A 12446-nucleotide genomic window follows, 5' to 3' on the forward strand; every position below is an offset into this window, starting at 1 on the left:
CATTAAATAAATTTAAAATTATCATATGGCATGAAATGTATTCATTTCGTTACCAAAATGTTATGGTTTATTGCATGAATTATTATTTTTATATATTTTTTGCTTATAAAAACGCTCACACTACATTAACAAGTTAAAATTTACAGACATATGGTTATAGTACAAATCTGGGGGAATCTTGGAGAAACCTTCCTCCTAGATGACAATTGCAATACTCTCAAATATCAAAACAAAGCCTAATTGACATTGTAAAATGTCTGGGATTTTGCTCTGCAGTGCCCCCTACCGAGTCCAAGGAGGCTGATGCTCGCAGGTCTGGCAGGAAGCCCACCTCCAGCAGGTGCAGCAAGAAGCTTTGGTCATCAATACCATAGACACGGTCCAGGAAAAGCACCATGGGTCCCTTGTGCTCTGGACAGAAGCTAGCATTCATGTCCGGCTCAGTTACGCTGCCGTCTAATTGGACGAAAGAGTTAAACCAAAAGAAAAAAAGAACAAAAGGGCAAGAAGATTAGATGTCTGCTGTATGATAAAGATGACACTGAACTGACTAGGTGAACAAAGTCTTTGTGTTTATACGATGTACAGTATGATCACTTTAAAATTACGCTATGTACATAGTTTGTGAATAAAGTTTGTCAGTAGTTAGTTGTTTCGGTTCTATTAAAGGGATTGTTCACTCAAAATTGAAAATTCGATCGTCATTTACTTTGTCATTTATTGTAAATATCTTTGTTCTGCTAAACACATATGAAGATATTTGAAAGAATGTCAGTAACCAAACAGATCTGAATCCCCCATTTACTGCCATAGTAGGGAAAATAAATACTATGGGAGTCAAGGGGGGATGAGAATTGTTTGGTTACTGACATTTCTTCCTTAGTGTTTAGTATAACAAATACATTTAAACAAGTTTGGAACAATCCCGGGTGAGTGAGTTCTCAATTTTGGGTGAATCTAACCTTTTAAGACTGCTTTAAAGAGATCAAGTACAAAGCACAAACCTTTATTCACGACTGGTATTTTGAGGGGAATACTGATGATTCCGACCAAATCTTTAATGGGCACCAAAGAACGCAGAATGGCACGGATACGCAATGCTTCACCTTTGCCTTTGTTAATAAGCTGTAAATAAGCACCCATAAACATAAAAACAAGTCATTTCAATGAGTTATATACAAACAATGTACAACACCACCCTGCTGAAAATAGTTTTGCTGTTTTATCAGTAGGCTATAACTCAAAGAAGCAGTAAGTTTGACTTCAGCTTTGTCACAGTTTTTGTAAATCGATCAAATCCAGCAGTAAAGTAGCACTCACATGCATCTCAGGTGCACAGCGGCCCAGAAGATCAATAAGGGCTGAATAGAAGGACATAATAGAGTTGCCCATATGTGGGACCTCCTCCTCCTCCTCTTCATCTTGCCCTACCCTGTCAAAACAAAACAAACAGAGCACTCGTGTATTCAAATCATGCTCGCTCATTCATGAGGTCACAGCACAGTGTGGCAGGACATTTCCATATTTAGGGTTCTTGCTAACTTTTCAAATGAACTAACAAAACCTAAGATACTGGATAGTTTGGTCTTACGTGGGTGTGACCCCCTGAGGTAATTTGGGCAGGTCTAAGGCAGGATCTTCTGAGATTTTAATGGCTTCCTTCATGGCAGCAAGCAAGCCTTGTCCTCCCTCTCCTCTAAGAGCAGGTCCAAAGCACTCCGGGCGTCTGATTAACAGCTTCACAACTACGTTAGCGTTCTCCTCAACACTTTCACCTGAGACGTTCAGAGCGTGTACAAACAAAGAGATACAGCAGTTATCATCTGAAGTCTTTGAATAATGGCAGATGAAACCATTCCAAAGCAATAAGACACCAAGGGAATAAATGAGCTATCAAAAAAGCGTTATTGCAAAAATTGTGCTTCCACCAACCATTGACAAAGACAGCAAAGCGGAGGAAAGACAAATAGCGTTCTCCCTCTATTGGGTTCCAGCCAATGTCTGGGTATCCTCTGGCTATGAGCATCGGGCAATTCTGCAGCCCACAGCCAGCTAGATATGTCACCACCTGACAATATGCACATGGGAAAACAGATCTTAGAAACAATTTAAACAAAAAGTGTTTGGGTGTTTGACAATTTTACACTAATCCTGTTTTTCAGATTCATTTTTTTCATTGATGGAACATTTCACCCAAAAATTAAAATTCTCTCATCATCATTTACTCACCCAAGAAGTTACAGATCTGTATACCTTTGATTTTTTATGAACACAAAGAAAGATATTTGGAAGAGTGTTTGTAACCAACCAGTTCTGGGGAACTATTGATGCAATAGTAGGAACAATATTATGGAAACTAAGGTGCCCCACAACTATTTAGTTTGAGGGTAATAAAATGACAGAATTTTGGGGTAGACTATCCCTTTAACTCTATCATGTCATTATATTCATTTTTAACATGAAATGTAACCTTTTCAAGATCAGGTTCTTCTAGTGCCAAAGCAAGGCTGTTATTGTCCATCACAGAGGAAGCGGCCACATCCAATGGTGTGGAGCCTCTCATGGTCGGGCAGGCTGGTGAGATATAAGGAAAAATGATATCACTTAGATATGCTGTATGCCAAAAGAGACATACAATCACCATCAGATGGCAGTGTTTCCACAACCAGTAAAGTATATAGGGAAACACTTAACAATTAGGTTCTATTTGTGAACATTATTAAATGCATTATCTACACTCACTAACGAGTGTAGATATAGTTTTCAACATTTAATGTCAACACAATTGTTTGTGTTAGTTTATTGTGCATTAAAGGGATAGTTCACCCAAAAATGACAATTCTGTCATCATTTACTCAACCTCTTGTCATTTCAAACCTGTACAAATTTCTTTGTTCTGGTAGACACAAAGGGAGATATTTGGAAGAATGTAAGTAACCAAACAGATCAAATCCCCCATTGGCTCCCACAGTATTTATTTTCCCTACTATGGCAGTAAATGGGGGATGAGATCTGTTTGGTCACTCACATTGTTTCAAATATCTTCCTTTGCGTTTAGTAGTAATTTATACAGGTTTGGAACTACATGAGGGTGAGCAAACGATGACAAAGTTTAACATTTTGTGTGAACTATCCCATTAACTAATGTTAACAACTTAGTCTGTACTTAGTTTTGACAAGTATCAGTAATTGGTCAAATTAACATGTGGATTGATAAATCTTAGTCAAATTATGTATCAATGCTGAATATTTATTTATATTATTATAGATTAATAAATGCGGTACAAGTATTGTGCATTGTTAGTTCATGTTAGCTTTGTGTAAGCTTCATTAAATCCGAGCTCATTGTAAAGTATTACTTAACACATTCTACTAAAGTAAGCATATTTAAAAGGACAGTTCACCCCAAAATTCTGTCTTCATTTACTTTCTCTCGAATTGTCCGAAATCTGTATAAATCTTTTTGTTTCCGATGAATACAGATAAAGAAATTTGGAAGAATGCTTATAACCAAACAGTATTTGGCCACCATTGACTATAGTAGAAAAGATTACAATGGTGGTCAAGTGTGTCCCTGAACTGTTTGCCTTCCCTGTGTTCATCAGAACAAAGACATTTATACAGATTTAGAACAACTTAAGGTTGAGAAAATGATGACAGAATTTTCATTTTTGGTGAACTGTTCCTTTAAGAGCAGATAGATTTGATTTTCATTATTTTTTTTCTAAATATTTAAAACCTCATTTGGACATTTATTTATATGTATTATTGCTAACATTGCCCATATGACTTTGATCAAATTATATTTAATCTATATGCGGCATGTACTATAAATGATTATGCCTTTACCTGCTTACAACAGCAAATTTAGCAAATGTGCTGCATATTTTTCATTTAAAACTTAACAGCTGTGAAATTGCTGCTTTATACTAAGGTCTTATCCTCATCTGTCATTGATCTGAGGTTGATATCTATAAAGGGATAAGAAGGCTCTCTGTTGTTCATTAATGACGTCTCATGCGGCGTCAGGTGCTTTTAGCTGTGTGGGCTATTATTCACAGTCAAAACAGCTTCCTGTAATTCAGCTCTGCCTGACCTGCATTCCTGAAGAACACTGAGTGTGTGTGCGCGTGTTTGTGTGTTTATGTGTGCATGCATGTGTGTGTGGTTACCCAGTCCCACGCTGCTGTTCTCAAGTAGGTAGCTCAAGTGGTCAAACATAGCCTTCTGATTCTGACGGCTGATGCGACAGAAGTAGCAGAGGAAACGGCAACAGCTGGCCACCATTTTGGGAAAGGCGATCTCCTGAGATTTAAAAACAGCCTTCATTTCACCTCCGGGAGCAGATGGAGATCAATTCCTTCACACTGCAAATGAATCTTTTTGCTTGTGTGTCCTGCATGTCGGCTAAATGTACACATGTCGTGTACCACACTTGAGACATCAAAACATCACACCAGACGGCTAATCCAGGCTGAAATGTGAGATGCTAGACTCTATCGCAAATAAAAGCAAATATGTTTTGTACTTCATTTAAACGGGACAAATGACCCGGGGGGTATCTGGTCGCCATAAATGTCTGGGACCACTGTCCCCTGACGCGAGAGCTTCATAATGAGGCTGCCAAGCAGAAATGAGAGACGCTGTGCTGTACCCTGGGATATCCCCCCCTTCACCCCACCATCTGAACGTTCGTGTTTGGCGTAGTCAGTGGTATTAGTTCACGGTCCAGACTCCTTACAAACCCCAAAAAGGACTGGCATGAGAAGCAACACGTTCCACATCTTCTTGTCTTAGCTTTGGCCTTATTGCCACCCCGGTGGAATAAGGAGGTATTAAGCTGTTAGACGTGCGAACCCTCAAACTAAATCTGCACCCGCAGAATTATCCAGAAAGCTCTGCAGGTGTCCGCAGAATTCGGACGCACGTCATTTGCAATGTTGCAGACATTTCCACATCATGTGTGCTCATTTTTTTAAATCATGCTACCAGTTAGCATTGCAGTGAGATCGTCTTGGTTACGTATGTAACCTCAGTTCCCTGATGGAGGGAACGAGACGTTGTGTCGAGAACGACAGATGGGGTTCGCCCTTGAGAACCAATCAACTCTGACTACTATAGAAAAGGCCAATGAAATTTGGCGAATGCAATTTGCATGCCGGGCTCCGCCCCCGGAAATCCGGTATAAAAGGAGGCCGGCGTGCAGCATTCACTTACCTTTGTTATGAAGAGCCTGAGACCTCTCAAACTGCAGCAGAATACGATACGTGTTCGTGGCATAAGGGACACAACGTCTCGTTCCCTCCATCAGGGAACTGAGGTTACATACGTAACCAAGACGTTCCCTTTCTGTCGGTCTCTCGACGTTGTGTCGAGAACGACAGATGGGGTTGCCTATGGAAAACGCCACAACGCTGTATCGCGTCACAATCTCTAGCGAAGCGACGGTAACAAGCCTGGGCGTGTCATCTCGAAGCTTTCGTGAGACTGTAACCTTCCAGTGTGGTGGACGGGGGGTTCCAGAGCTTTCTTGGAGAAAGATGGGTACAGCCCTGACCGGTAACTTTCACGGACGGGGCCTTAGCTCTCTATAGGCGAGAGGCCGTCCAGATCAGTTTACACCGGGTAAGCGCGACTTAATCAGGGAAGCGCTACAGAGGCCACCTCCTACCCGTGGGGAGTAATATGGTGGATATAGGTATGGTCTCGTCCTTGGAGGAGAACGCATGGAACGTGCGGACTGAGTAGTTAACCGCGAGGTGGAGGCCCACCTGGGGAAGCTCATGGGTTACCAGGAGTGGGAACCATTCTCATGAGGATACATCAGACGGAACAGCCCACGGAGGGGGTGTTACAGACGTCCGGTAGCACTAGGTCCGGTTAGAGCTATCTGTGATAGCTCACATGGTATCCCGGCCTAAGGGGGAAGGCTGCTCTGCCCAGCCAGCCCCCAGGGGGTGCTTGTTTGGTGATGGATGGAATGCCTATTCTTAACCAGTGTCTGGGTAAGAAGGGAGGCTGGTGAGGTACCAGTTTCTTAGCGATGTGTTCGGGTAAGAAGAAAAGGTAAATAGCACACTGACCCAACCTGTTAGAGGGTGGAAAGGTGCTTTCGCTGGCATACGCCCCCCCGGATGCCAGTCCTACATGTCGCCACGCAGGACGTGGGCTGACACCGGGTTTACGCGAAGGTTGTTAACCCTTGCGAAGGTGTTTGGGCATAGCCCAACCCGCAGCTCTACAGATGTCTGCTAGAGAGGCGCTTCTACCAGTGTCCAGGAGGTGGCTAAACTCCGTGTGGAGTGAGCCCTCACTGCCAATGGGCATGGGAGATTCTGAGATCGGAATGCCGTCGTAACGGCGTCCACGACCCAGTGCGCCAGCCTCTGTTTGGAGACAGCCTTCCCCTTCTGCTGTCCTCCAACAGACACGGAGCTGGTCAGAGCTTCAGAGCTCTGCGTGCGGTCCAGTACGTACTGGACACAACACTAGTCGGGTTGGGTCTTCCTCCCCTATGGGGAGCGCCTGCAAGTTCACCACTTGGCCCCGGAGGGAGTAGTGGGAACTTCTTGGGCACGCATCCGGGCCTGGGTCTCAAGATAACGTGAGAGTTTCCAGGGCCGAGTTTAAGGCAATCCAGGGACACGGAGGATGCTCGGTGGTCCCCTACCCTCTTGAAGGAAGTGAGCGCCGTCAGGAGGGCCGTCTTACTCTATGAGGAAGATCGGAACCTCCGAGGGGCTCTTTGGGGGGCCCTGAGGCTCCCCAGGACCACTTAGGGTCCCAAGAGGGTATGGAGCGGAGATGAGGCGGATTCCACCCTCTCGCTGCTTAGGAACCTGGTGACCAGGTCGTGTTGCCCTAGAAACTTTCCACCGACTGAGTCGTGATGAGTGGCAATAGCGACTACATACACTTTCAGTGTGGAAGGGAGATGTTAGTCTCCAGTCTCGTGAGAAGGGGAACACAATCCTGATCAAGCACCTCAGTGGGTCTTTCTCGCTGAGAAAGACACCAGGACGAGAAGAGGCACCGTCTAGAGGCGTGTAACCGCCTAGTAGATGGGGCCCTAGCCTGGGTGATGGTCTCAGCCGTATAGGGGGAGTAGCCATCTTAGGATCTTCTCGTCCCGTCTAGAGACCAGACATGGGTGTTCCAGAGGTCTGATCTGGGATGCCAGAACGTGTCCTTCCCCTGAGAGAGCAGGTCCTCTGTCAGGGGAATGGTTCAGGGGGAGTCGCTGTCCAGAGCATCGGCTCTGAGGCCAAGTGCGGTTAGACCGGTGTGGTGTAACCAATAACACTTGGTGCTCCTGCTCCCTGACCTTGCACAGAGTCTGTACAAGAAGGCTCCTGGGGGGGGGAAGGTGTGCTTCCGCCCATCCCGCGGCCAGCTGTGCGCAAGGATATCCGTGCCGAGGGCAGGGACTATCAAGCGGGCAAATGGTGGTGTTACGGGAGGTGAACAGGTTTTACCTGGGCCTACCCGAACAGCCTCCAAATGAGCTGGACTGCACGGGGGTGGAGTCGCCACTATCCACGAGGCATAAACTGGCGAGAAAGCACGTCGGCTGTCTAGTTCAGTTTGCCCGGGGTGTGTGGCCTGCAGGGAACGAGTCACCTGTTGACTCCACCGGAGGAGGCGTCGAGCAAGTTGTGTTTAGCTGCTGTGTGCGAACGCCACCCTGACGATCTGTATTCGCTACAGCTATAGTGCTGTCCTCGGAACAGCACGTGCATGTCTCGCACGAGAGGCCGTAGCCTGCTCAGTGCAAGTAGCATAGCCCACAACTCTTGGCAATTGATATGCCAGCGCAGGCGGGGGTTCGTCCAACACCCCACCTGCGTGACCGTTGCACACTACACCGCACCCCTGCAGGGAGACTTCAGTCGTCACCACGACCTGCCTCATAACCTGCTCAGAGGGACCTGAGTCCGTCGAAAAAGTCATAAAGACTAGGGGTTATGGTGCGTCGGCAGCAGGGCGGCATCACCATGCGCCTGCTGCCGGTGTGCCACGCTCTCCACGGAACTCGACTCTGAAACCAGTGTTGGAGCGGTGTCATGTGCATCAACTCGAGGGTTATTAACCCGCGAGGACGCCATGTGTCCCAGGAGCCTCTGAATTGTTTCAGGGGGACCGCTGTCTGCCTAAAATGTTCATTTCAGACAGTTCAACACTGGTTGGGCACAACTGCGGACAGGTGTGCCGACATGGTGACAGAGTTGAGTTCCATACCGAGAAAGAGGATGCTCTGCACTGGGGAGAGCTTGCCCCTCTCTTGGTTGACCTGGAGTCCCAATCGACCTAGGTGCCGGAGCACCAGGTCCCTTTGTGTACATTACAGATCTCGCGAGTGTGCCAAGATAGGCCAGTCGCTGAGATAGTTTAGTACCCGCTCGCCTTCCTCCTCTCAGGGAGAAAGGGCGGTCAGGGACAGACCGAAAGGGAGGACTCTGTACTGATATGCCCGCCTCTCGCACGCGAACCGTGGGAACGGCCGGTGTCGAGGAGGATCGAGACATGAAAGTAAGCGTCCTTCAGGTCGATTGCCACGAACCAATCCTGACACCTCATAGATGTCAGGACGCGCCTCTGTGTGAGCACCCTGAATGGCAGCTTGTGAAGGTGCTCTGTTCAGGGTACGCAGCCTTTGGGGGCAACCCGCCGTCTTTCTTGGGAACGATGAAGTGTGGGTGGTGACCCACTGAACATCTTGGTTTTGAGGGACGAACTCGATGCCTGTTTTGCCAGAAGGGTGGTGACCTCTACCCGAAGTACGGATGCGTCCCTGCCTCTGACAGAGGGAGAGATGATGCCCCGAAACTTGGGTGAGTCTCTGGCGAACTGGATCGAGTAACCAAGACGGACCGCCCTCATTAGCCAGCGAGACAGTGTGGGCAGCTCTCGAGCTCCCAGGGACTGTGACAGGGTGACCAAGGGGACGGTCTGCTTCATCATTCCCACGGGGGGTGGTTCGTCGGCTGGCGGAGCTAACCATGTCGTGGGGAGTCCCCGGAGGGAAGGTTTGCTCCGCCTACTTACCTGCCTGGCGGGACAACGGCACGCACTGTCGGTTTGAGAGTGGTGACGGCTGTCGTATGTGTACGACCTTACGCCTCGCCAGGGTGTGAGGTCGGTTCGCCGAGCACAGTCCAGTGGAGTGTGCGATCGGCTGCAAGTAAACCCGTGGAGAACAGAAAACTCAGTGAGTAAGTGGGCGCCAAGCCCTAACAAGGGCCCGGCTTTGGTGACGAGGCAGGAGTCGTCCCGTACCGACCGATCAGAGCCGTGGCTGTGAAGGTTCGGGCCCGATGTTGTTCTCCCTGGGGTCTTCCCGTCAGTGTCCCTTCTCGCGAGGAGGTTGCTGACGGGGTGGAGGTTTCCCCCTCGACCTCTGCTTCCGGGGTGCCGCCTGTGGGGGCACAGGAACCGGAGCCGATGTCGAAAGGGTCCTGGGTTGCAGGGAAGCAGACGTCACGTGAGATCTCGGAGGCCTGTAGGCGGCCGAGTCGCGGCGTGAAAAAAATGTGGTTAATTGCCACTGTCTGCTTCGCCGTCAAAAAACTGCTGAGCGCAGTCCTCGACGGTGTTACCAACAACCCACCCTGCGAGATGAGTGCATCAAGAAAGCGGACTTCCTTGCTGTCACTCTTCTGCACAAGGTATAGCCGGGGGTGTCTCTCCTGGACCACTACCGTGGACATCGTCCGACCCAGGGCCCGTGCCGCCGCCTTAGTCGCCCGTAGAGCGCTGTCAGCGGTGGCACGGAGATCCTGCATTATACCCGGGTCGGCCTTACCCTCGTGGAGCCCTCTCAACGCCCTGGCCTGGCGGACCTGCAGGATGGCCAAGGCATAGAGAGAGGAGGCAGCCTGGCCCGCAACATCGCAAGCTTTCGACACCAGTGATGCCGAAGTCTTACGTGCTTTGGACGGTAGGAGTGGTCGATCCCCCCCAGGCGGTAGCCGTCCGCGGCACAGGTGCACCGCAGGCGGACGTTCCACCCGGGGGATCTCGACGCAGTCCTTGGCTGCCTCACCATCGAGGGAAGTAAGGGAGCCAGAGCTGGTTTCACTGGAACGGTCCGTGAGTGGAGCGTTCCAAGTTTTACACAGCTCCTCATGCACCTCCGGGAAAAACATGGCACCCGGGGTGGGCGCGGTTTGCACCGCGCACCGACCTCGGGAACCACGTATCCCCGGGTTAGCACGGATGACATCACTTCTGCTTCCTCCTGAACTCGACCGCTGGGGGTGGAGTTTGGATTCGGCAGAGTCGGATGCCAGTCTCCCTCCGATGCTGCGAGCGACATCTCATCTACGTCACACATCGTTTCCGAGTGTGTGCGTGAGGATCCGGACGGTATGCCACCGCCGGTTGGGGAACGTTCAGAAGAGCGAATCGGGGTGCGATCGGCCCGTGAGCACTTGGCTGGCGGGTTTACGTTCGCAGAGTTCCCCATATCACTAACGCTGCTAACGTGGGTGGTCATCGGGGCCGTAGCCACAGATGTCACAGCCCGGGTAGCAGACGAAATGGTGGCTGGTTCCCATAGGAAGACAGCCACCCGTGACCGCAACTTCTGAATGACAATCTGCCCGCAGTGCAGGCAGATGTGTCAACGAACGCTGCTTCAGTGTGCTGGACGCCCAGACACCTAATGCAGCGATCGTGTCCATCCCCCTCCTCGATGAGGGTGCCGCACCCAAGAGAACAGCGGGACATGCCGCGCTGGAGAATGCTCAGTCAGTCCTGAAAAGGACTTTTAGAAAAAATCTCTAACACCTCCGGAACCCCCGAGACGCCCAGGGGAAGGTCGCTGCAGGAAGGGACGATCCGCTGTAACACGTCGTAGCACCAGCGTGTAGTTGTAGAGGATTGAATCCTGAGTTGTACTCATGAGCGATGGCTCTGAAGAACAAAAGGTAAGTGAATGCTGCACGCCGGCCTCCTTTTATACCGGATTTCCGGGGGCGGAACCCGGCATGCAAATTGCATTCGCCAAATTTCATTGGCCTTTTCTATAGTAGTCAGAGTTGATTGGTTCTCAAGGGCGAACCCCATCTGTCGTTCTCGACACAACGTCGAGAGACCGACAGAAAGGGAAATCCTGTTTCTTTAAGGCGATCTGGTCAGGGTTTCCCGAAAACTTCTTAACGTCACGTCATTCTAAAGTTATACCTTAAGAGTGGTAGCGATATATTCTTAAACATCTGGGACTCTTCGTCTAGGGGTCACACTTGGGTCCTTCGAGGTCAAAGGTGACCGAGGCCTTAAAATTTAACTTCTTTTTTTTGGAAAATCAATTCATTTTTGTTTAATTTTTTTTCTCTTTTTTTGTGCATTTTTAGAGAATTTGATGGTACTAATTAATTATCATCCAGTAATTGTTTAAAAAAATTACCCACTGAAAACAATAAAACAATTAAAAAATATATATTTGAAAGTATTTTACAATTAATGGATTATTTAAGTTAAAACAGAGACCAGGCTATTAAAATCTTTATTTATTTAGTTTTTATTAGAAACTTCTTGTTAAATAAAAAAAAAAACATGTGTTTGTACATGTGTAATGGAGTAACTACTAGGTTCCAGAATAGCCCTTTATAGAATAGTTTGTGAATTCCCTAGCTGTTCAGATATGATTTTGGATTCGTGGATTTTTATGTACATTTAGACAAAGTTTTATTTTAACGTTTTATAATTTTTTTGTCAACTTTTAGATATTTTAGGTTTGACAAGGTTTCAGTTTATGATTATGAGCATCATTTAGCTGAGAAAAAGTAACGCAAGAGTTACACAGAATTACTTTCAGTTACTTTCCACAAAAAGTACCCAAGTAAAGTATTTAGTTTTTTTTAAAAGAGTAACTCAATATTGTCACTAGTTTCTTTTAAAAGTAACTTTCCCGAACACTGGTGATAAATCAAAAACTTTATACAAATATTTTGCAATTAATTGTTATTTCATTCACTTTATTGGGCCTCTTCATTTAGGGGTCACATTTGGCTCGTTGGCGGTCACACTTGGCTTTTTTCAAGAAAATTAATGTAGTATATTTTTGTTCAAAATATTTCTTAATTTTAGAGAATTGTATGGTGCTTATTGATATTTATACTATAATTATTATAAATGTTGTGTCAAATACCTTTAAATATATTTTTTCAATAAATGCATTATTTCATGCTAAAACAGATACCAGGCAGTTCAAATCCAATCTTTGAAAAGCAGATTAGTGCCATCTACTGCCGTAAAAAAAGAAAAACATGATGTAAATTCTAGGTTCCTGTGTGTGGGTGTGTGTGTCATAGAAAGAGAGATAGAGAGATAGAAAGAGAGAGCCTCTTTTGAATTTTTATTTTATTTTATGACTTTATTTGACATATTTTCCAAATTTCTCTGTTGCAGCCTTACAAGTTCATTTTTTTGAGTGTGTGCGTCCG

The 12446-nt window shown here is 47.0% G+C and overlaps 1 protein-coding gene across 1 annotated transcript in view; it reads right to left on the reverse strand.

Moving 5' to 3' along the window:
* The window catches only part of ryr3 (ryanodine receptor 3), an 85166-nt gene that overhangs the window by 27157 nt on the left and 45563 nt on the right, over positions 1–12446 (reverse strand). The window contains exons 41-47 of the mRNA XM_056764505.1: positions 4173–4305; positions 2471–2574; positions 1933–2068; positions 1592–1775; positions 1321–1432; positions 1005–1125; positions 287–456 (exon numbers count right to left, since the gene is read on the reverse strand). Coding sequence (XP_056620483.1) covers positions 287–456; positions 1005–1125; positions 1321–1432; positions 1592–1775; positions 1933–2068; positions 2471–2574; positions 4173–4305 — 960 coding nt within the window. The remainder of the gene's footprint in view (positions 1–286; positions 457–1004; positions 1126–1320; positions 1433–1591; positions 1776–1932; positions 2069–2470; positions 2575–4172; positions 4306–12446) is intronic.

This window comes from Triplophysa dalaica, chromosome 13 (assembly GCF_015846415.1).
Source record: "Triplophysa dalaica isolate WHDGS20190420 chromosome 13, ASM1584641v1, whole genome shotgun sequence".
Classification (NCBI taxonomy): Eukaryota; Metazoa; Chordata; class Actinopteri; order Cypriniformes; family Nemacheilidae; genus Triplophysa; species Triplophysa dalaica.